General features: G+C 40.4%; 2 protein-coding genes and 1 non-coding gene across 9 annotated transcripts in view; 1 reads left to right on the forward strand and 2 right to left on the reverse strand.

The window, feature by feature from the left end:
- Positions 1-17,691, reverse strand: part of GPALPP1 (GPALPP motifs containing 1) — a 41,908-nt gene extending 24,217 nt beyond the window's left edge. For 4 of the 5 annotated variants that reach the window (XM_059684683.1, XM_059684685.1, XM_059684686.1 and 1 more), the window contains exons 1-5: positions 17,489-17,691; positions 12,328-12,460; positions 11,491-11,586; positions 7,004-7,112; positions 720-851 (exon numbers count right to left, since the gene is read on the reverse strand). In XM_059684683.1, coding sequence (XP_059540666.1) covers positions 720-851; positions 7,004-7,112; positions 11,491-11,586; positions 12,328-12,460; positions 17,489-17,576 — 558 coding nt within the window. In that variant the 5' untranslated portion in view covers positions 17,577-17,691. The remainder of the gene's footprint in view (positions 1-719; positions 852-7,003; positions 7,113-11,490; positions 11,587-12,327; positions 12,461-17,488) is intronic. The other variant, XM_059684682.1, reaches the window with a different exon arrangement.
- On the reverse strand, positions 10,441-10,570 carry LOC132229044 (small nucleolar RNA SNORA17). Its single transcript, XR_009451614.1, has one exon. It is a non-coding gene; the product is annotated as a small nucleolar RNA SNORA17 (small nucleolar RNA).
- Positions 17,692-17,745: 54 nt separating the features above from the next.
- Positions 17,746-24,339, forward strand: part of NUFIP1 (nuclear FMR1 interacting protein 1) — a 51,049-nt gene continuing 44,455 nt past the window's right edge. For 2 of the 3 annotated variants that reach the window (XR_009451339.1, XM_059684681.1), the window contains exons 1-5: positions 17,746-18,205; positions 20,176-20,258; positions 21,572-21,670; positions 22,800-22,862; positions 23,889-23,965. Coding sequence is in view for 2 of the 3 variants with exons in the window: in XM_059684681.1 (XP_059540664.1) it covers positions 17,794-18,205; positions 20,176-20,258; positions 21,572-21,670; positions 22,800-22,862; positions 23,889-23,965 (734 nt within the window). In the remaining variant the exon portion in view is untranslated. The remainder of the gene's footprint in view (positions 18,206-20,175; positions 20,259-21,571; positions 21,671-22,799; positions 22,863-23,888; positions 23,966-24,339) is intronic. The other variant, XM_059684680.1, reaches the window with a different exon arrangement.

Here is a 24,339-nt window from a genome sequence, read left to right on the forward strand (position 1 = left end):
CATAGTTTTGGATTACCCAGCTCCTAAATTTTCTTTATATGTATACATACATACCTGTACATATACAGGGTGGGGCAAAAGTAGAGGGACCGTTTTTTGTATGGAAAATAATACAATACATAATAATACAAGCCCTGACAGGTGGTTAGAGCATTGGCCCATTAACTGAAGGTTGCGAGTTTGATTCCTGGTCAAACACATGTACCTGGGTTGCAGGTTTGATTCAGGGCCTGGTTGGGGTGCTTACAGGAGGCATCCAATTGATGTGTCTCTCTCACATTGATGTTTCTCTCTCTCTCTCTCTCTCTCTCTCTCTCTCTCCCACCCCCCCCTCCCCTTCCCTTCCACTTTCAAAAAATCAATGGGAAAAATATCCTCGGGTGAGGATTAACAACAACAACAGAAGAATAAACTAGCCCTGGCTGGGTGGCTCAACTGGTTGGAGCACTGTCCTGTGCACTGAAAGGGGGTGGGTTCAATCCCCAGCTGGGGAGGCAACTGATTGATGTTTCTCTCACATCGATGTTTTTCTAAATATCAATAAACATATTCTCGAGTGAAGATTAACAAAAAAAAGAATGAACCATGTTTTGCATATTCACCACTGTAAATCTACTTTTGCCCTACCCTGTATATGTATTTTTTAATGTCTATGTTTAACATTTAGATTTTTAATTTAGTTAGCCTGTTTTTCAGAGTAGAGTGTATTTAAAACTTACATCATCTCCTTTAATCAGTTTTTCTTTCATTCTCTGGGCTCTTTTATCAAACTCTGCTGTTACACTATAGTTAAGTGGTCCTTTCGCAGGCATTGGTCCGACAATGTCCTCATCTTCACTGCTATCTGTTTCCTTTTGAAATAAGACATTATCTTTAAACCAAGAGGTTATAGAATGATCCCAAATTACTTAAAATTTAATTGATATAATTACTTAGAGAGAATAAAACAAAAAAGCAAACAATACATTGTCCAACACACTAAACTGAAAATGAGAAGCCAGAATCATAAACCCAAACCCAATCTAGGTTTTAAGTCATTTTGGTATTTTGGATGGGTTAATTTTTAAAAAACAAAAAAGGTGAGTTATTTATTCAGAAATACAATGGAAAATATGTACCCTACTGGTTTATATTTTGTGCTGTAGAGTTAGGCAGACCAAGTCTCAAGGCCTCAATTTGCCTATGACCTCAGGCCTGTAATTTGACATTTCTAGGCTTGTTTTGTCATTCAGATGGGGATTAAAACAGTTTCAACTAATAACTACTCTGTTGCTAAGAGAACACTAATTTTGTTCATCCTCTTTGAAACCATGCTCTTCTCAGGAAACTGGGATCTTCTCTAATTCCTGAGGGAAAATGTTGATAATTCTAAGTCAAACACGTTGGTTTATTTCTCTTGACCACTTGACCAAAGAAATGTGAGAAGCGGTCTACGGGAAACCTTGGAAGGCTTCCCTCCCCAGTACTGAAGGGCCTCGGGTTCAACGCCTGATCAAGGACACATACCTCGGCTGCAGGCTCGATCCCCAGTGCAAGAGGCAACCAGTCAATGTGTCTCTCTTACATTGATATTTCTCTCTCTCTCTCTACCTGTCTCCCCCTCCCTCCCTTACATTCTCTCTAAATATCAGTGGAAAAAATATTCTTGGATGAGGATTAACAACAAAATAAAAAGTAAAAAAGGGATACAGGACAATGGCCATTCCCCTTCTATGTCTGGACATTGCCATCTGCATGTGAATCTTAGTACTCTGGCAGTCTTGATATATAAGGGGCCAGCCTAAGGTAGTGATGGCGAACCTTTTGAGCTCGGTGTGTCAGCGTTTTGAAAAACCCTAACTTAACTCTGGTGCCGTGTCACATATAGAAATTTTTTGATATTTGCAACCATAGTAAAACAAAGATTTATATTTTTGATATTTATTTTATATATTTAAATGCCATTTAACAAAGAAAAATCAACCAAAAAAATGAGTTCGCGTGTCATAGGTTCGCCATCACTGGCCTAAAAGGGGGGTTAACTGCAGATGATAGAGAAGATGGAAAAAAAATCAATGATCTCATTAAGGTGTTGAATTAACAAACCCTGGAATGACCCTACCCCTAGACCTCTTATTATGTATGAAACACATTTTCCTTATTTTGAGAACATAGGTTATATACCAACCTGGAAATTATCAAAACCCATTTGCCAACTACATAAATTAAGACAATTCCATTTTGAGTTGAATTTTCTGTTATTTGCAGCTAAAAGCATTCTAGCTGACATACTATCCCCTAGGATTGTTTTTCGGATTAACTTTAATTCATGCTGTTATGCAAATATAAGTAAATTATGCACATATGAGTTTATATTGTACTTTGCAGTGTCTGGTTTGTGGCAAGGGCTCAACAAATGTTAACCATTATTATTATTATTATGTATGCCTTAATTTGGGGGTATATGTTATGAATAAGAGACTAAGAGAAGCCTCTCTTTGAGGAAATATGAAAACAGAAAAAGGAGGGAAATTCCAATGCAAAGAATTCAGAACCAAGATTATCTTGAACAGGTATGCTATAGTGTCATCTCTAAAACTACTGTGGCCCTCTGCTGTGTAACTGTGTTTACTGCTCTGTATGAATTCTCTCAATGTTACTAGCATCTGTGGATTTCCCTCTCTTTAAGCTCAGCAGTGTATTAATTTTGTTGCAATCTTATTTCCCCCCGGCACTCCTTTGTGATGTGGCTGGGAAAGCCTAGCCTGAACCTGTGAGAGCTCAGCCTTCCATTTGGCTAGAATCCTACCTCTGATAATTTATTCCTATACTTAAGCACCTTGTTAGAAAGGATTCCAATGCTCAGTGTAAATTCTTCATGAGTAGTGAAGGTGGTAATAATACTAATACTAATAGTAATACTAATAATTATTATTATAAATACCCACTGTTCTAATTTGTCCTTACAACAACTCTGTAAGGTAACGACCTGAATGCTACCAATAAGAAAACTAAGCTCAGCCAGGATTCAAAGCTCTTGCCTACCTCTCTCCCTTAACTCTTTCCTCATTCTCTCCACTCTAACCATACTAATTGTTCTTAAATAATTCTTTATTGTTGAAAGTATTACATATGTCCCCTTTTTCTCCCCATTGACCCCCTCCAGGCCCCCTGTTGGTCTCTCCCCCATACTAAATTTTTTAAAACCCTTTCTCCCTCTCCGTACTTTTTTTTGCTTTCAAATAAGCTATCTGTACTCGCTGGACCAATCTTTCCTGTCCTTTTTGCTAAGCTAGTTCCTACTCATCCATCTTCAGTTTAGACATTTTCTCAGAGAAAAAGACTTCCTCATTTCTTCAGATTAGATTTCCCTGTCATGGTGCCACTATATTTTGTCTCACCTTTTGAATCACTCATATTAGGCAGTATCTGTTTACTGTATATATTCCCCCACTACACTAAGCAATGAGAGCAGGGACTGTATCTGACTTATTCATTCAGCAAATACTTTGAATGTCTACTACAGATAAGACAAAAATCTCTGTCCTCAATGGACTCATATTCTCACAAGGAGAAGTTAATAATAAACAAAAAGAAGCAGTAAAGTAAATGGTATCTTAGGTAGTGATAAATACTATGGAGAAAATTAAAGGAGGGAAGGGGATAGAAGTAAAGGGAAAAGGAGTTAGCAATTTTAAATTAGGAGGTCAGAAATAACCTCTTTTAGGTGACAGTCCAGCAAAAAACTGAGGCAAGACAAAGATATCTAGGGAAGACCATTTTGGAGAGACTTAGCAGGTATAAAGGCTCAGGGGTAGATGCCTACCTGTTAATTTGAGAAGGTATGGCAAGGAGCCCAGCGTGGTCAGATCAAAATAGAGAGAAAGTCAAGGAGCTAATGGAGGCCAGATTGTAAAGGGCCCTGTAAGGACTTTGGCTTTATGCAGAGGAAGAAAAATTTATGGTCCTGAGTGTGTGACATGATCTGACTGTTTTACCCAGGCAACTCTAGCTGCTGCACTGAGAAGAGGTAATTGAGGAATAAGGGCTAAAGCATGAAAACCAATAAAAGAGGTGAAATATGATGTTGATTTGGACCAGGGTGGTAACAGAAGTGGCTGGATTCTGAATGACTTTGTAAGTAGGAACAAAATAATTTGTTGACAGATTAATTTCTGTGACTATATGCTTGACACACTGTAAGAGCTCTATAACGTTGCTGAAAGAATGAATAAATGATTCTGAAGTTCATGATCTTAACCACTGCATAGTATTTCCTTTAATAACAACCTCAGTGTAACTGCTGAATACTCAGTAAAGATAAACATACAGGAAGCCACACAGAATAGCAGAGTGAACAGGTGATTTAAAGGCATAAGAACTGGGGCTTTAATAAGAAAAAATGTGCAATCTTGTGTATATTAGCCAATTTTTCTGGTTTTTAGCATCTGTTAGATGTGATCATATCTATTTCATAACATCTATTTCATAACATAGAGAAGATAAAAATAATATTCATATGAGTAACATGCATTAAAAATTATAAAGCACTGTACAAATCACAGCTTGTGTTGAAGATCTGGCTTCCAACAAGAAAACAGTCTTCACTCTTGACTCCAAAATCACTTGATCTATCTTTTCATAAAATTACTTATCCGCCAGTGCCTTTGCTATATACAGGTACCAGAGCTAGGTAGGAGAGAGTTAATTCCAAGGTAAAGATCATTATTTAAAAATTCCTCAGAACTCTTGATCGCTCGGAGAGAACTCTTGATCGCTCGGAGAACCAAGATGGCGGCATAGGTTAACGCCGGAGTTTGCTGCTTTGAACAACTACTTCAAAAGTGAAACTAAAACACAGAACGGACATCGCCCAGAACCACAGGAACGCTGGCTGAGTGGAAGTCCTACAACTAGGAGGAAAGAGAAACGCATACGGACACTCAGAGGAGGCGCAGTGCTGAAGTCAAATTCTGAGGTGCGGAGTGCGCGGAGCGGGCTGGCGGCGGAGGGCGCGGTTGTTGTTTTCAATCGGGAGGGAGTCGCAGACTCTGAGCTCCAGATACAGGCGAGTCTTTAGGGACCCAGGCTCAAACGGGAGAAGCGGACTGTCTGGCTTCGGTCAGAGCGAGTGCAGCTTTCTCTCCGAGCCTTGCAGCGGGTGCTGGGACTCAGAGAGGCAGAGCCCCTGGGGACAGGACTGAGAGCCGCCATAACTGCTCTCTCCGGCCCACCCTGTTGATCCTGTGCGACCCGCCCTGCCCAAGCCCTGCACAGAGGCATTTACCGGATAGCCTCAGGCAAAGGCTAGATTAGCACCTCCCTAGAGGACAGAAGTTCTCTCACTGCTGACACAGCTGATTCTCATAGCCACTTGGCCTGGAGGTCAAACCCTCCCTGGAATTAGCTACAACAATCAAGATTTATCTATAAGACTGCGAACAAAGACCACTAGGGGGTGCACCAAAGAAGCATAACAAAATGCGGAGACAAAGAAACAGGACAAAATTGTCAATGGAAGAAATAGAGTTCAGAACCACACTTTTAAGGTCTCTCAAGAACTGTTTAGAAGCTGCCGATAGACTTAATGAGATCTACACGAAAACTAATAAGACCCTCGATCTTATATTGGGGAACCAACTAGAAATTAAGCACACACGGTCTGAAATAACGAATATTAAACAGACGCCCAACAGCAGACCAGAGGAGCGCAAGAATCAAGTCAATGATTTGAATTGCGAGGAAGCAAAAAACATCCAACGGGAAAAGCAAAATGAAAAAAGAATCCAAAAATGCGAGGATAGTGTAAGGAGCCTCTGGGACAGCTTCAAGCGTACCAACATCAGAATTATAGGGGTGCCAGAAGATGAGAGAGAGCAAGATATTGAAAACCTATTTGAAGAAATAATGACAGAAAACTTCCCCCACCTGGTGAAAGAAATGGACTTACAGGTCCAAGAAGCGCGGAGAACCCCAAACAAAAGGAATCCAAAGAGGACCACACCAAGACACATCATAATTAAAATGCCAAGAGCAAAAGATAAAGAGAGAATCTTAAAAACAGCAAGAGAAAGTAACTCAGTTACCTACAAGGGAATACCCATACGACTGTCAGCTGATTTCTCAACAGAAACTTTGCAGGCCAGAAGGGAGTGGCAAGAAATATTCAAAGTGATGAATACCAAGAAACTACAACCAAGATTACTTTATCCAGCAAAGCTATCATTCAGAATTGAAGGTCAGATAAAGAGCTTCACAGATAAGGAAAAGCTAAAGGAGTTCATCACCACCAAACCAGGATTATATGAAATGCTGAAAGGTATCCTTTAAGAAGAGGAAGAGGAAGAAAAAGGTAAAGATACAAATTATGAACAACAAATATGCATCTATCAACAAGTGAATCTAAGAATCAAGTGAATAAATAATCTGATGAACAGAATGAACTGTTGATTATAATAGAATCAGGGACATAGAAAGGGAATGGACTGACTATTCTTGGGGGGGAAAGGGGTGTGGGAGATGTGGGAAGAGACTGGACAAAAATCGTGCACCTATGGATGAGGACAGTGGGTGGGGAGTGAGGGTGGAGGGTGGGGCGGGAACTGGGAGGAGGGGAGTTATGGGGGGGGGGGGGAAAAAAAGGAACAAATGTAATAATCTGAACAATAAAGATTTAATTAAAAAAAAAAAAAAAAATTCCTCAGCTTTCTCTGTTCTGGGTCAGATCACATTGATTCCTTACATTTTTTCATCATGTTCTATTTTCTAGCACTTTGAAGCTTCCTTTCAAGGATTATCATGAAAATGTAATACCCTTCCAACATTACATATTATTTTTCTAATAGAATCTCAGGTCTTATAATATAATTGATTTATCTACCTATGCTATAATCCTCAATTACTCTGAATATGACTGTCGTACATCACATTTGAGTCAAATAACTGTAGACGTTACTATTATTTAAAAATTATGTAAAGTCTTGAGTTTGTTATAGCTTATCCTTTAAACAAAAATTTTCCAAACCTTATAGTTGAAATATGATGGTTCTTGGTGTCCTGGATCATCTCTGCCTTTGTCACTTTTCTGTGCAGATTTAATAAAACCAGGTGGTAATGCAGGACCTATTATAGGCCTGAAAAATAAAATGTACCTTTATCATTTTCCCCTGACTTTAAAAAGCAGTTGTCAGAATAAAATTCACAAAAATGATAAAAAGTCAGAAAATGAAAAATGTTGATGAGAATTTTATTTAACACTAGAGGCCTGGCGCATGACATTCGTGTACTGGGGGGGTGAGGTGGGGGTCCCTCAGCCCGACCTGCACCTCTCAAATCTGGGAGCCCTCAGGGGAGTCCTCTCCAATCTGGGAGTTTCTGTCTGTCTTTGCAATCATATGAGTGAATTGTCTGAGACCCCAACTCACTTTGGTTTGTTGCTCACAGAATAATAGAGGCATTTTTTTTCTTTGCTTCATTGGTGGAGATTTACTGGAAGTTTTAGGATATCTTCCCTTTAATTTTTCCTAGACACTCTGATTTTACTTGTCTTTCACTTTTGCTTTCCCTCCATCTCCCCCCCCCCCCCCCCCAACAACAGTAACTTGCTCTAGGCTCACTTTGCTCTAGTGTCTAGGCCAGTGATAGCGAACCTTTTGAGCTCCGTGTGTCAGCATTTTGAAAAACCCTAACTTAACTCTGGTGCCGTGTCACATATAGAAATTTTTTGATATTTGCAACCATAGTAAAACAAAGACTTATATTTTTGATATTTATTTTATATATTAAATGCCATTTAACAAAGAAAAATCAACCAAAAAAATGAGTTCGTGTGTCATCTCTGACACGCGTGTCATAGGTTCACCATCACTGGTCTAGGAGATCCGTCTGCCACCAGAACTACGATTCCCAGCATTCCTGGTGCTCCCCGCGCTCTGGGCTTCTGCTTCCAGTCCTGGGGCTGCCACCAAAACTACTATTCCCAGAATTCCTGGTGCTCCCTGTGATCTTGGTTTTCCCTTCCTGCTCTGTCTCTGTCCCATGGCCTCCCACTCTGCCAAGCTCTCACTCTCTGCTCTCCGTCTGGTGGCTTGGGGAGCCAATTTCCCTAAGCCGCTCCACTCTCCACCAGCTGTCACGCTCTGCTCTCTGCCTGGCGCCTGTGTATGCAAATTAACCCACCATCTGTGTTGAGTTAATTTGCATACTCACTCCTGATTGGCTGGTGAGCGTAGCAGAGGGATGATAAATTTACATGTTTCTCTTATATTATATAGGATATTTTTATTTATAATTTAGAATTTTCCCACTTAATAATACTAGAAGCCTGTTGCTGGAATATTCCTGCAAGAATAGGGTTTTGCTCCCATCTCTGCCGCTGCTACCCAGTCCATCTCTGCTGTTCCTACCCCACCCCTCTCTGCCGCTGCTACCCTGCCCATCTCTGCCATTCTTACCCTGCCCTTCTCTGCCGCTGCTCTCCCGCCCATCTCCTCCGCTGCTCTCCCGCCCGTCTCCGCTACCTCGGCTCTGTTACTTGGCTTCCTTCTACGGTGTCTTCAGTCTTCGCTCCCAGCTGGTACATGCAAATTAGCTGCCATCTTTGTTGGCGGTTAATTTGCATATCGCGCTGATTAGCCAATGGGAGGCATAGCGAAGGTACGGTCAATTACCATGTTTGTCTATTATTAGATAGGATAATAGCCTAAGCCAGTGGTCGGCAAACTGTGGCTCAGCAAACCGCGGCTCAGCAAACCGCGGCTCAGCAAACCGCGGCTCATGAGCCACATGTGGCTCTTTGGCCCCTTCAGCGTAGCTCTTCCACAAAATACTGTCTCTTCCACAAAATATCGACTTCTGCGCATGGGCCACGGAGTTTCAATCGCACTGTACATGCGCACCCGCATGTGGTATTTTGTGGAAGAGCCACACTGAAGGGGCCAAAGAGCTGCATGTGGCTCACGAGCCGCGGTTTGCCGACCACGGGCCTAAGTGACTGGCCGACCAGCCAACTGGCTGATCGGCCGGTAGCTGTGACGCGCACTGACCACCAAGGGGCAGCCGCTCAACGCAGGAACTGCCAAGCTGAGATCACTTGGCAGCTGCGGTTGTCGGTTCTCGGGTGACGCACCTGGAACCAGAGAGGAGGAAGCCAATTCCGATTCTGAGGTGCATCACCTGAGAACTGCCCTCTCTCAATCCAGGACCCCTTGGGGGATGTGGAAGAGCCGGTTTTGGCCTGATCCCCACAGGCCAGGCCCAGGGACCCCACTGGTGCACCGGGCCTCTAGTTTTAAATAAAAATGGTAATTAAAAAGAGTTATTGTTATGGACTAAAGCTTATGAGGATGTTTTTCTATTTTGTGCCTTGGTTTTCAGTTTTAATATTCACTGTCCACTGAAAAATACATTAGGGGCATTATAATTATAGTCCAAACTTCTGAAGTATAAACTGAGTTTGAAGGACATGTATAGCACATGCACACAACAGATGTTAGTAACTTAGGTTACACGTATCAAAAATCTAAGCCTTGTCCTCACTAATCTAAAAATGATGTGAAGTGTACAGAAAGGAGTGCACTTGAGAAAAAGGAAAAGGTGCTGTGCTGACCACATTCCAACCAGTGTAACTTTGTTTCCATAAAGTAACTTTGCCAGATATGTCACTCCATTTTCTAGGTGAGCAAAATAATGCTCAAAGGCAACACACACTAGTAAGTGGCAGAGCTGAAGTTTGAACCCTGGACCACTTAATGAAAAGTTCATTTTCTTTTAAACTGTCCTATTGCCACATACTGAGGGAACAGCCATCAGACCAGAAGGGAGAACTGACTAACTTCTGGGTCTTAAAAAGAGAATACTTTGTATAGAGGAAAAATAAAAGACATTTTCTACTCTTGTTCATACTTTCAAGTTTCTTTATCCTTTCTTTCATACCAATGTCTTTTTCCAGAGATGTCACTGAGCCATTATTACGAAGCAAGATGGTGAAATCCTAAGCTGAATTTTCCAGGTTGCACTGTGCTCAATGAGAGCCTCCCAGACAAGCTCCCTGGCAGAGGAAAAACAGTACTGACAATCAGGTCTGGGTTCTGAGCCTAGCCATTTCATAACCTCTTGTCTTGGCTCATAAAACCTCTTTGAGCCAAAAACAATTTTGTATATAAAAAACAGGGAAGTTTGGCACTGTTAGAAAGATCAAATTAGTTATCAAAAGATATAAGGAAGTACTCCATGGATTTTTTTCTGAGTACAATTATTAGCAATTAAGGCTTAATTCTATGGCCTCAGGGAATTTGTAAAGATAAAATTACTGGTATATGAAATCTTAAAATATAGTAAAAGAATATAATCATGATATGTTATGGCTGTATAAAACGTTTCTGCCTACATTATATGCTACCACCTATTTTATTTATTTATTTATTTATTTATTTATTCATTCATTCATTCATTCATTCATTCAGTGTCAGGCCGTCAACCATCCAGGCGCCCACAGCCAGGATGCTGGGCGTAGGCGAGCCTCTCTGTTCTCTGCCACCTAATGACGCAGGCGCGACACGGCAGCCACACCTGCAACGCCTCTAGGGGCAGTCACCTATTTATTTTACACATGTATTTTATTACTGCAAAAATATAATTCTCAAAAAAGATACTGCTATACATCTAATAATTTATTTTCCTAAAAGAAATATTGTATTCTCAGCAAATTTTCTATAACAGGACAGATAAGATATTTTAGGCTTTGAGGGCCACATTTGGGTCTCGGCTGTATATTTGTGTTTGTTTTTTAATGGCTTTTTAAAGATCATTCTTAGCTTGGGGGCCATACAAAAACAGACAGTAGATTGTCTATCCCTGTATTTCTGAAAACAAGGAGCTGACAAATGTGATGATAAACTCTGAATATAATACGTACAAAAGGCTTTTTTTTTTTTAACTTGCTCTTATATTGGTTTATAGTATTATGAATTATAAACAATTTGGTGTGCGATTTCATATTTAGTATTTCAAAATTTTGCAATTCCAAGAAGACAGGAATCAATATTTACTATGAGCTTACTCTGTGCCAGGCACCATATAAGATACACACACGTGTTGTGTATGTATATATACATGTGAAATGAAAAAGTCTGGGTTAGAAGTCAAATACCAGGATTCTAGGCCCCAGGTCTACCACTTACTGTGTGTGCAACCTTACCTGTTTACAAAAAGGGGAAAGAAAGATAATGTTCCACTCAGCCTACCACAAAACACTTGTGTATCAAATAAGAGATGAGGGGGTTCTATAAACTATGAAAGTGTCATAAACATGTAAATAATTATAGAAAATTTTATTGTAATTATTTAAAAGATTACTTAAAAGTTTGTTTAAATAATTATTTGTATTATATGAATTTCAAATGTTATAAAAACATGTAATTAAAAAACAATCACAGAAAACTCTTTAATGAACTACCATGCACCAGTTAAAATATTTAGAAAAGACTGGCCTGAAATATTATGCATTATCACCTTGGAGGAGAATCATCCTGCTTTTTAAATCCAGGAGGAAGGGCTGGTCCAAAAAATCCTTCATCATCATCATCATCTTGATTTCTCCTCTGTTTTCTGGAAACATAGTAGGGTAACTTTATGCATATGTCAAATATTTTTTTCACAAGAATTTTAGTTTTTAACTTCAAATAGTTGTATAAATACTGAAAAAAATTAATCTTACCAAATTAAAAAAAACCCACACACACAAATACCACAGTAAGTCGTCTACTAATCTTTTCCTGGAATTTATTTTTGGCCTAAGAGGGTTAAGAAATTGGTTACTTTTTTACAGCAGTAATATATCAATTTCCTATATTTTCTGTGGTGTTAAAGATTCCACTCACGAAGTTTCAAATAGTAGTCTGTTTGCTAGATGTTTCTGAGCAATAAGTTTATGACTTTAGCTTTTAATCTCATTTAAGGAAAAGTTTTATGCTGCTATTTCTGTTTCATACATTGCATAGGTAATTTTAAAAGAATAAATCCTATGGTTTATTTAGAATATTTAGTCACTTTAATAACACCTTAAAGACAAATTCTATAAGAATTTTATTGAAATTCTAGCTATCTCCACATCTATATAGTAAAATAAAAAAAAATCTCCATATCTATATAGAAAAATTAAAAAATGGGACTACTATTTTAGTACTACTAAAATAAATTTCTTTGTAAAAGGTATAGTTCATGAGGAAATGCCACATGAAATGATCTCTTCCTGTGTTGTATAAATGCAGATGTGCTACCCCCCTTACTAGCTATCTGTTCCAGCCAATGTATACTAGGTTTGAAGCTTGGATTAAGAAAGTGACTGACCTTGCAGGTGGACCAGTGTCATCTTCTTCAGATTCTTGGTTTCCTTCTCCGTACAAAGAATTACTGTCCTCATCGCTGTCTGATGACTCTGAACTACTGCTCTTATAATTAGGGGGTAGAGCTGGTCCTGCAACTAAAGATTTCTCGTGTATGTCATAACTAGCCACAACTGTTCCAATGAAGCCCCAGCTGACATTCTATACTTTCTTTTCTGAATTCATAGCATTGGCTGGCTATCTTTTATTATGGACTTTAATCTTATTTGCTCCTGTTTTTTTGTACAAGAAGAAATAAAAGGCATCCAAATTAGAGAGGAAGAAGTAAAACTGTCATTATTTGCAAGTGACATGATACTGTATATACAGAACCCTAAAGATTCCACCAAAAACTTATTAGAACTGAATTCAGTAAAGTAGAATACAACATAAATATTTAAAAAATCAGTTGTATTTTCGTACACCAATAATAAACTATCAGAAAACAATCCCATTTTCAATTGCTTCAAAAAGAATAAAATACTTGTGAATAAATTAACCAAGGATGTAGAAGACCTGTACTCGAAAAATTATAAGATACTGAAGAAAGAAATGGGAGAAGATACAGATAAGTGGAAGCATACACCATGTTCATGGATAGGTATCCTTACTTCTCAAAGCAATCTATAAATTCAATGAATTCCTATCAAGATATCAATGGTGTATTCCACAGAACTAGAAAAAATACTCCAAAACCTTATATGGAAACACAAAAGACCCCAAATAGCCTCAGCAATCCTGAGAAAGAACAAAGATGGAGGAATCACACTCCCTGATATCAACTATACTACAAAGCCATAGTAATCAAAACAGCATGGTAGTGGCATAAAAACAGACATATAGATAAATGGAACAAAATAGAGCCCAGAAATAAACCCACGTCTTTATAATCAATTAATATTTGACAAAAGAGGCAAAAACATACAATGGGGTAAAGATAGTCTATTCAATAAATGGTGTTGGAAATACTGGACAGATACGTGCAAAAAAATGAAACTAGACCATTTTTTGACACCATACCCAAGAATACATTCGAAATGGCCAACAGATTTAAAACCATAAAAATCCTAGAAGAAAGGATAGGCAGTAAACTCTCGGACATTCCTTGTAGCAATATTTCTTCTGATATATCTCCTCGGGCAAAAAACAAAAGGAAAAATAAGCAAATGGAACTACATCAAACTAAAAAGTTTTGCACAGCAAAGGAAACCATCAACAACATGAAATGACAACCCACTGAAGGGGAGAATATATTCATTGATATATCTGATTAGGACTTAATATCCAAAATTTATAAGGAACTTACTTAGCACCAAAAATCCCCCAAACAATCTAATTAAGAAATGGGCAAAGGCCCTGACCAGTTTGGCTCAGTAGCTAGAGCGTGGGCCTGTGGACTGAAGAGTCCCAGGTTCGATTCCAGTCAAGGGCATGTACCTTGGTTGTAGGCATATCCCCAGTAGGGGGTGTGCAGGAGGCAGCTGATGGATGTTTCTCTCTCCAGGATGTTTCTAACTCTCTATCCCTCTCCCTTCCTCTCTGTAAAAAAGTCAATAAAATATATTTAAAAAAAAGAAAGAAAGAAAGAAATGGGCAAAGAACCAGAATAGACACTTCTCCAAAGAGAACATACAGATGGCCAAAAGGCATATGAAAAGATGCTCAATGTCACTAATCATCAGAGAAATGCAAATTAAAACCACAAAGAGATATCACCTCACACTTATCAAAATGGCTATCGTCAATACATCAACAAACAACAAATGTTAGCAATGATGGGAAGAAAAGGGAACTGTTGCGCACTGTTGATAGGAATGCAGACTGGTGCAGTCACTGTGGAAAGCAGTATGGAGTTACCTCAAAAAATTAAAAATGGCCCTAACTGGTTTGGCTCAGTGGATAGGGCGTCGGCCTGCGGACTGAAGGGTCCCGGGTTCGATTCTGGTCAAGGGCATGTACCTTGGTTGTGGGCACATCCTCAGCGGGAGGTGTGCAGGAGGCAACTGATCGATGTTTCTCTCTCATCAATGTTTCTGGCTCTCTATCCCTCCCCCTTCCTCTCTGTAAAAAAATCAGTAAGATATATTTTTAAGAAAATTAAAAACGGAATTGCCATATGGCCCAGTGATTCCACTTCCGGAAATTTATCCAAAGAAACCCAAAACACTAACTTGAAATAATACTATGTATGCACCCCTATGTTCATTGCAGCATTATTTACAGTAGCCAAGATTTGGAAGCAGTGCAAGTGTCCATCAGAAGATGAGTGCATAAAAAAACCGTGGTACATTTACACAGTGGAATACTACTTGGCCGACAAAAAGAAAATCTTACCCTTTGCAACAGCATGGATAGACCTGGAGAACATTGTGCTAAATGAAATAAGACAGAGAAAGACAGGTACCATATGATTTCACTCAATGTAGAATCTAATAAACAAAATGAACCAAAAGGAAAATAGTGACAGAGTCATAGAGAGCAGGCTGACATCTATGGGGGGTTGGGTGGGGTTTCAGGGTTAGGTGAAGGGATTGACCAAAAAAGAAAAAAAAAGAGAGAAAAATCATGGGCACAGACAACAGTGTAGTGATTGCTGGGGGGAGGTGTAGAAGGGTATAGGGAGCATAAATGGTGATGGGAAGAGACTTGACTTGGGGTGTTGAACACAATGTAGTGTACAGATGATGGGTGGTAGAACTGTGCACCTGAAATCTGTGATATTTAGTTAACCAGTATCACCCCAATAAATTCAATAAAATTTAAATTACATTGAAAACCAGAATATATGAAAATTAAGAACTTATGTTCATCATAATATACTAATGAGAGATCAAAAGCCAACTCAGAATTAGAGAAAATATTTGCAGCACACATCTCTGAAAAAAGATTCATGCTGAAAAATGACTTTTGTCCGGACTATATAAAGAACTCTACAAACCAGTAAGAAAAGGGACAACTCAAAGAAAAAATGAGCAAAAGACCTGACACATATCCAAATGACAAAACAAAAAACAAACAGAACAAAAACAAAAAACCAAACCCATGAAAAGGTGATCAACTTTACTGCCACCAGAAAAATACAAATTAAAGCTCTATGAGATATTGCTACAAATCATCAGATTTAAAAAACAGATAAAAGTATCAGTGAGAATATGGAATGAGGATTCTCATATATGCTGGTGGGAGTGTAAATTGGTACTACTTTGGAAACTGGTAGAACCTACTAAAGATGAATGAATATATGCATATCCAGTGACCCAACAATTATGAGATGAAAAAGGTTGAATGTCGCTACTCTAGGTGGAAACATGGCCTCCGGGTAGTCCAAGAACAAAAATTAGATTGAGAAATGGGAGAGTTAATCTTTTGGTTTTATTCTTTTCCAACTTTAGTGTCAGAACCAGCCTATGAATTAGAGCAAACAGTAAAGGAGATAGATATGCATGGAGGAGTCTGAAAAGCATTTACTTGGCAAATACAAAGCGCTACTATGTTAAGGCCAGAAGACTCTAGTGCAATGGTGGAGACAGATAAGCCAACCAGTTATTTGAAAACAATGTGTTAAATACATGATGTATTTAAGTAGAAGAAAAAAAACCATGAGTAAAGAAGGCATGACAATGCTTGGGAGAGTTTGGGAAAGGCTTCACTGAGGTGACATTTAAGTTGGGCTTTCAAGGATGAGGTAGGAGTTTGTCAGGTATGCCAAATGCAGAGTGAAGCCAGAAGGAGATTAGAGAATTGAGGAACTGCCAGAAACTCTAACTGGTTTGAGCACTGGGCCGTGTGTGAGATGCAATGACAGAAGTAGAAGCAAGGATGGATGGTCAGGCTAGAGAGCACAGTATCTTCTCCAAGAGCTGGAGACACTGTATATCAGAAGGCAGTAAGACACAGAGTCCTGGTTTCAGTCTAAATAGGGCTCTACCACTTACTAGCTATGTGCTCTAGGTAACAGCCTGAGCCTCAGTGTCTCCAACTGTAACATGGGAATGTGTACAAAAAGGGGGGCTCTGTAATAACACTGACAAGGTCACTGTGGGCCACGTGGCAGGTCTGATCACAAATTCCTACTGGGCAGCTCATAGAAGGTAGTCACACTCCAGGCCTATAGCTTCCTTAGCAAAGTCAATCTTCACCCGAAGTGAGCCCTGTCCATTGTTCTTATGCATGTAGGATAACATACCTTTGAAATGAGAGCATAATTTTCTTTTCTAGACCCCGCAAAGGCACAACTGCAGGCACCAGAGCACAGGACCACCAGAGGACACCGGAGCCCTCATTGTTACCTTGTTGCATACCATGTACCATAAATTTTAAGTGACTATCCTGTACACACCAATGTAAAAGTGTTTCTTCACTTTGCTTTTTATTTAATCTTAGAGACTTCCCCGCTTTGCTTCCCACTTCCCTTAATCTACCACCAGTGGATTTCATGTACCTTCCTTAGTTTTTTTCCCTTTGATACTAAATACATAAAAAGAACTGCAAAACTGCCATTCTTCAGAGCATTTTTTCAACCCGTTCAGATCTTTATTCGAGGCCTGTCCACAAAGATTTGGCTTAAATAGCCCGGCCGCTGTGGCTCAGTGGTTGAGCCTCGACCCCATGAACTGGGAGATCACGGGTCAGATCCCTGGGCTCGGTCTCCAGTGGGGGACGTGCAGGAGGCAGCCGATCAATGACCTCTCTCATCATTGATGTTTCTAATCTCTGTATCCCGGTCCCTTCCTCTCTGAAATCAATAAAAATATCGATTTCCACAAAACTTTTCTATAAGCTTGGACACGTTCTTTCCTCGACAGCAAGAACAATCTCTAACTTACACAGTTGCTACGAGGATTAACGGACTGAATGTGTACCGATAGTTTCGCAAAGCGTCCAGCCATTTAACGCTCAGCGGGAACACATCCCTATTATAATAACTACCAGATCGGAACTCGTTTCCGAGCCCCCACGCCTCCTTCCCCCACTGGCACGGCTTGGGAAGCAAAGTCAGCTCGGGTTGCCCACAACCCACTGCCCACTTCCCCGCTCTCCAGGCCTGACTGGCACTCAGACCGCTGGGCGGGCAGGGCAGGGCCGGGGAGGGGGTGGCCTGGCCGGCGGGGCGCGCCGCAGCTTACCGGGGCTGGGGTCCCGCTCCTCGTCCCCCGCGGCCCCGAGGGCCTTGAAGCCGGGCGGCAGTGCCGGCCCGATCAGATCCCTCGCCATGCGCGGTGGCCGGTACCGATCCCGCTGGCAAGTCTATGTACACGGAGTGAAGGTTTCCTCCTAACCAGCCTGCGAGCCTTGGCAGATGCAGGAAGTTTTCCCGGCGCGGACCGATGACGTTTCAGCTTGTGGTTGGCTGAGCCGCGTAACTCGCGATGACGGAAGTGACGTGGAGCCGGCGCCAATTCGCACGCTGGGCTCCCAGACTGAAGGTGGCATGGCTGAGCCGGCGAGCGGGTTCGTGACTCCCGCGGGGTGGTTTTCGGCCCCGGAGCGGATCCCCACGCTGGGGCCTCTGAGCGACCCAGTCCCGCTGCAGCACAAGTGGATGCTCTGGGCCATGTTGCCGCCGCCGCCGCCGCCGTCGTCGCCGCCTCCCGCCGCGGGGTCGGTGCCCGGCTCGGATCCGCAGCCCCCCACGGACACCCGGGCGCTCCCCGAGGCGCCGCCGCGCTTCGACGCCCCGGTTCTTCCCAGGACCCAGACCCTCTTCGACACCCAGTCCCGCCTTGATGCTCAGCCTCAGATCAGCGGCCAGCCTTCTTGGAGTTTCCAGGCTTCGACATCTTGGCACTGGAGACCGCCTCCTAGCAGTTTCCCTCCGCATCAGACGTCCCACCACACCCCGGGTAGGCTGCTGCTCCCCCCGTGCCACCCCCTGCCTTTCCCCTCCTTCTCCCCTTCTCCCCTCTTCAATTTTTCTGCCTTCCCCGCCCCTTCTGATTTTGCGCTGCACTCGTGGGAGTCTGATCACTCATGCCTCACAATTGGTCCGACAGGAATGTTTTCCTTGCCCTTTCATTCAATTGAGCGGTTGGTTATAGAGTTCCAACTATGTATCGGGAACTGGGAATGTGGTAGGAAACATCTGGTGTAGGAAAACAGACAAAATGAAGGTGTGTTTGAAGGCAGTGTGTGCTACGGAGGGAGATAAAGAAAAGACGGATAGGTAGTGCAGTTTTAAATGTCAGTCCTAAGGAAGGTGACATTTGTGAAAAGACATCAAGGAGGCGAAGGATCAGACCGGGGGTACTTCTGGGGGAATAGGGATACAGGTGGGACCAACAGCGACTGCAAAGGCCTTGAGGCAGGAGCTGTACAGATCCGTGTGTCTAAAGAGGTAGAATTGTAGAAAATTGCGGGATAAGGCAGACCTGTGAGGGCTTTGTAGTTGATGGGACTTGGATTTTTACTGTTGTGATATGAATAGTGCAGAGGAATGACATGATTTGATCTATATTTTTAAAGGATTAATGTGACTACCAATAGGAATCGAATAAAAGGGAGGCCAGTTAGGAAGTTATTGCAGTTTTCCAGGTGAGAGAGATTGGGGACTTGGACCAGGGTGGGGCTTAGGGTGGGGCTCTGGAGGTGATTCTAGACATATTTTGAAGGTAGAGTAGGACCAAAACCATTTGCTGTAGGTAAAGAGATACGAATAACTTAATAGTTTTTTTGCCAAACAACTAGAGAGGATGTGGATAGAGCAGATTTGGAGAGCAGACCAGGAGCGAGTTAGAAATATGTGTGTCAAGTAGAGATGTTGAATAGGCTGTTAGCTATTTAGTACTTGCAGGGGAGATTTGTGGCTGGAGTTGTAAATTTAGGTGTCATCAGCATACAGATCATATTTAAAGACATGATATTGTTCACTGTTCTCCAACTCTGCATAAACTTCCTTTTACATTACACCGAATCTAAATCAGTGTTTATTCTGTGCCAAATGCTAGGAATATCAATGTGCCTAAGGCAGTCCTAAATCAGGTGAGATGGTTCATAAATGTAAATGACAATACGGTGTGACTGGTGATAGAGGCATATAAAAGGTGATTTCTGAGTGTTGAGGCTTTGGGAACAGTTTTGGGAACAGCTTGGGAGATGTTTAGGAAGAGATACTTTTAAGGCAAAGGCAAAGAGGTGTCAGTACAAAGAGAGTTCTGAAGATTACAGTGTTCTAGTGTGACTGAGGCAGAGTATGTGGGAGGTATGGGGAAAGAGTGAGAAAATATACCAGGATCTCATGAAGGACTCTAGGAAGCCATGTGCAGATTTTGAGTAGAGTTGTGATGATTGGAGGATTATTTTTTGTGGTGTCAATGTGCAGGGTCTGTTGGTAGAAACTGGCAAACAACTTGGGAGGCTGTTACAGTAATCTGGGTGAAAGATCAGGGCTTCAGAGTTGGGTCATGGCAATAGGGAAGGAAAAGGATTTAGGAGAAAAAGTATTTCACGAGGTTGTTTTCTGGTGTAAAATTGATGTTGAAAGAGCTGTAAAAGGGTTTTTACTGTTTACATTTCTAATGTTTGAAATAACTACATTATTGCACATAATGTTTGAAATAATCTGAATTTTATCAGATTAGCTTGCCCATTGCTTAGATGCCTAAAGCATTTATGGACACTTAATCTTGCCACCATGTATTAATTGGAAAAATGTTTGTTTGATAGACTAGTCTTAATCTTTGATAATTTGTTCAAACTGTTCTTAGAAGGTGCAGTTTACCACTTTTTAACTCAAGTATTTGTGCATGCTACAGTAAATACAATTTTAAATAATTGTTTCACTGCAAACATTTATGGATCTCTTTTTGTTTTTCAGTTAAACATTCTTATTTTCCACAACAATATGATGCAGAGTTTACTGACTTCAACTTCCCTCCCAGTAGAAAACATAAAAAAAAGGTATTTTTAAAAATGTTCTTGAATGTAACACTTTGGTCCCTATGTTACTCTTCCATATCTGTGCTTCTATCATAACTCTCTTAGTGTTTTGCACCCATTATTGACACAGTGGAGCCTTGCTATAATAAGATCTTTAAGGATCTTAGCTTAAGTAAAAATTTCAAGATTTCTCAAATCTTTTTGAGAAGTAAATGAAAAAATTATAGATAAAGGAAACATTGAATTCATTTCATTATAGTGTCAGGAGTATTATTGAGAATTAGGATTATAGATAAATGTAAATGTTATTAAACCTCAATGAAGTAAAACATATAATATATAAATTATATATGAATATTACTAGAAGATTGGTAGGGGTGATGGAATTAAAAATCTTTTGAATGTTTTTTAAGGAGGAACAACTCTTGGTTATGTTCAGAAACCAAGTCTTAAAATGGGCTTGCTTTATTCTGATGTTTACAATCTGGCCTTTCAACTTCTAAAGTATATAAATAATGTTATTAGTTGAATAAGATTCTTTATTTTGGCATGAAAATATGTAGCTAATATTAACAAAATATTGTGAAAAACTATACTATAATTATTAACATCTCAACATGAAATATTTCCTATAGAGTTTCTCATTGTAATTTTTTGTTTTATATTTAAGTATAAAATAGAAAAATTGGTATAAAAAATAACTAATCTTTACCTAAATAATTCTCTTTTCCCCTACTGTAGTTTTAAACATATGATTTTTTTTCTAAAAGATGAAATGCTGTTTTTTTACACTAAATACTTATTTCTAGATCATCTTGATATATGCTCTATTAAGTCTTAATTAGATTACCACTTTGTAAGCTATTCACTTTTTCTTTTCTTATTGATTTCAGAGAGGAAGAGAGAGGGAGAGAGAGATAGAAACATCAATGATGAGAGAGAATCATTGATTGGCTGCCTCCTGCATGCCCCCTACTGAGGATCGAGCCCACAACTGGGCATGTGCCCTTGACCGGAATCAAACCTGGGACCCTTCTATCCATAGGCCGACGCTCTATCCACTGAGCCAAACCAGCTAAGACTATTCACTGTTTATATTAGCTCTACTCAGATTTAAATTTTTTGTTGTGCCTGACTTGTCCTAATATCTTTGCTTAAAAGAAAAGAAAAGAAACAGCATTCTCCCTTTATTAGTAGTATATTCAGGAGTCTCTTCCATATATAAAGGTTATGTGAAAAATCAAAGTATGTATTACTAGAAGGATAGTTCTATTTTTATTACCGATGTAAGATTTTTCATCTAAAGCCTAATGCCTCTTCATTTTCGTTTGCAGAAAAGAAAAGAACCAGTTTTCCACTATTTTTGTGATACCTGTGATCGTGGTTTCAAAAATCAAGAAAAGTATGATAAACACATGTCTGAACATATGAAGGTAGGTGTTTTTGTTTGTTTGTGTTTTTTATTGATTTCAGAGGAAGGGAAAGGGTGAGAGAGATAGAAACATAAATGATGAGAGAATCAACGATTGGCTGCCTCCTGCATGCCCCTCACTGGGGATCAAGCCTGCAGCCCTGTCATGTGGCCGACCAGGAATTGAACTGTGACCTCTTGGTTCATAGGTTGATGCTCAACCGCTGAGCCATGCCAGCTAGGCTATCCTGAAGTAATTTTAACAAAATGGGTATTATTTGGTAGAAATTCTGTGCTTCTCTTCCTTAAAAGCTTATAGTTAATAGAAATGTTTGATGACCTGACAAATTGGGACAGTGACCCTGGGATTTGCAGTTTGAGGGTGAGAGCCCACTGCTTCAGGAAGAGGTAAGAAGGACTGTCTGGCAGCTGTCAGTATGTGCGGGAGCCTCTGCCTTGTAAGAGGGCTGGTTCTCCCCTCCAGTTGCTCTGTGCACCTTTGTAAGGTCTTTTCCTTTTAAGGCTGTCCTTGACCATTGATCACACTCTAATTTGCCCTGGCCCATCACACTCTAAGGATGGTCTGGACCTTATTAAGTACTTAACATTTTTTTTTTAACCAGAATATTTGGGAAGCAAAATTAAAGAGAAAGTTGTTAGTTTGGAAAAGATTCTCTTTGAGGTTATAGAAATGCCCCTCACTTTTAGGAATAAAGTAAATAATACATATTACTGTACTGTATACTTTGAAAATGTCATTTCTTTTTAAAAAATATATTTTTATTGATTTCAGAGAGGAAAGGAGAGAGAGAGAGAGATAGAAACATCAATGATGAGAGAATCATTGATCAGCTGCCTCCTGCACGCCCCCTCCTAGGGATCGAGCCCACAACTTGGGCATGTGCCCTTGACTGGAATCGAACCTGGGATCTTTTAGTCCACAGGCTGACACTATCCATTGAGCCAAACCAGCTAGGGCTGTCATTTCTTTTTAAATAACTCTGTTCTGAAATGATCTTTGTTTTGCTATGAGTGACAACACCATATAGATGGGATAACTATGTAATATGACTAGAAGACGTCTGTATATGTAGTAATGGGTATATTTAAATAGAAAACATTAAATAATCTTTTTTGTTTACTTTTTACAGTGTCCGGAAGTAGATTGCTCTTTTAGTGCACATGAGAAGATTGTCCAATTCCATTGGAGAAATGTAAGTTCTTGTGGTTTTGTGTTTTTTTGATATGTGTTCTTTTCATTTTGTTGATCTGTTATCTTCAATAGCTCTTCATTTTATATAGCCTAATAATAACTAACATTTATGCAGTACTTTGTAAGGCAGTTTTACATCTATTAATCAATTTTATCCTCACAAACAACTATGTAAAGTAGATAAATATTGGCCCCATTTAAGAGATAAAATCATGATTTGTCCAGGTCCTCAGAAACGGATGCTTGCATTTGAGTTTTTTAACTCCAAATTCTATGGTGGTTTTTCTACGCCATGCTTCTTCAAATTCTTTTGTGTATTCATTATTTCTTTAGCTACTTCCCTCAATTTTGGTTGTTAGGTCATTAATTTGGGTCTTTAATGTCAGTTGAAAAGTGGATGCATTTACTTTGTAACCAAAATTATGTTACTCCTTTTTTTCTTATCAATAGCACTTATCCTATATAATAAAACCCTAATATGCAAATTAATTAAACTGTGGAACAACTGGTCGCTATGATGCACACTAACCACCAGGGGGCAGATGCTCAACACAGAAGCTGCCTCCTGGTGGTCAGTGCGCTCCCACAGGGGGAGTACCACTCAGCCAGAAGCCGGGCTCACGGCTGGCGAGTGCAGCAGCAGTGGCAGGAGCCTCTCCTGCCTCTGCAGCAGCGCTAAGGACCCCTTGGGGGATGTCCACCTGCCGGCTTAGGCCTGCTCCCCTAAGCCGACAGGCGGACATCCCCCGAGGGGTCCTGGACTGAGAGAGGGCGCAGGCCAGGCTGAGGGACACCCTCCTATCACCCCTCCACCCCCCCAGTGCATGAATGTTGTACACCAGGCCTCTAGTCTAAATATACAGGTCATTCTTTAAAGGAAAAGTCATAGTAAGGATGGATAAAACCCACTTACTTAGTTTTAAATTTGGGGGTATAGAGTCTCCATTATCCCCCATAATGTTGAGATTTACTAGTAATCAAAAGCATATATAAGCTTCCTGATGTTCAGCAGGCTTTTTCCCCCTAGATGCATGCTCCTGGTATGAAGAAGATCAAGTTAGATACTCCAGAGGAGATTGCAAGATGGAGAGAAGAAAGAAGAAAGTGAGTAAAGAGTTTAGAACTAGTGAAATAACTTTCTTTTACTGTGGCAAGGCTGAGTACTTAAAAATAATGACTTTGCTCAAGCTGCTGCTTCTAGAAAATCGTACCTCCTCTCTCTTTCAAGTTCTGCTCATTGCTTTAGCCCAGCTGAAATCCTGCCACTTTGGGGATAGTTTTCCTCATCTGTCTGCAAGAATATCTTGCCCTTCTTTGAATAAGGTATCTGGTAGCTGCTCTGCCTCTTAGCTTAGACAAGCTATGTTGTGCTCCTGTTGATGAACTTTGCATATGTATCTTTTTAAAAAATGATTTATAGGCCCTAGCTCCGTGGTCGGCAAACTGCGGCTCACGAGCCACATGCGGCTCTTTGGCCC

Source organism: Myotis daubentonii, chromosome 2 (genome assembly GCF_963259705.1).
Source record: "Myotis daubentonii chromosome 2, mMyoDau2.1, whole genome shotgun sequence".
Taxonomy (NCBI): domain Eukaryota; kingdom Metazoa; phylum Chordata; class Mammalia; order Chiroptera; family Vespertilionidae; genus Myotis; species Myotis daubentonii.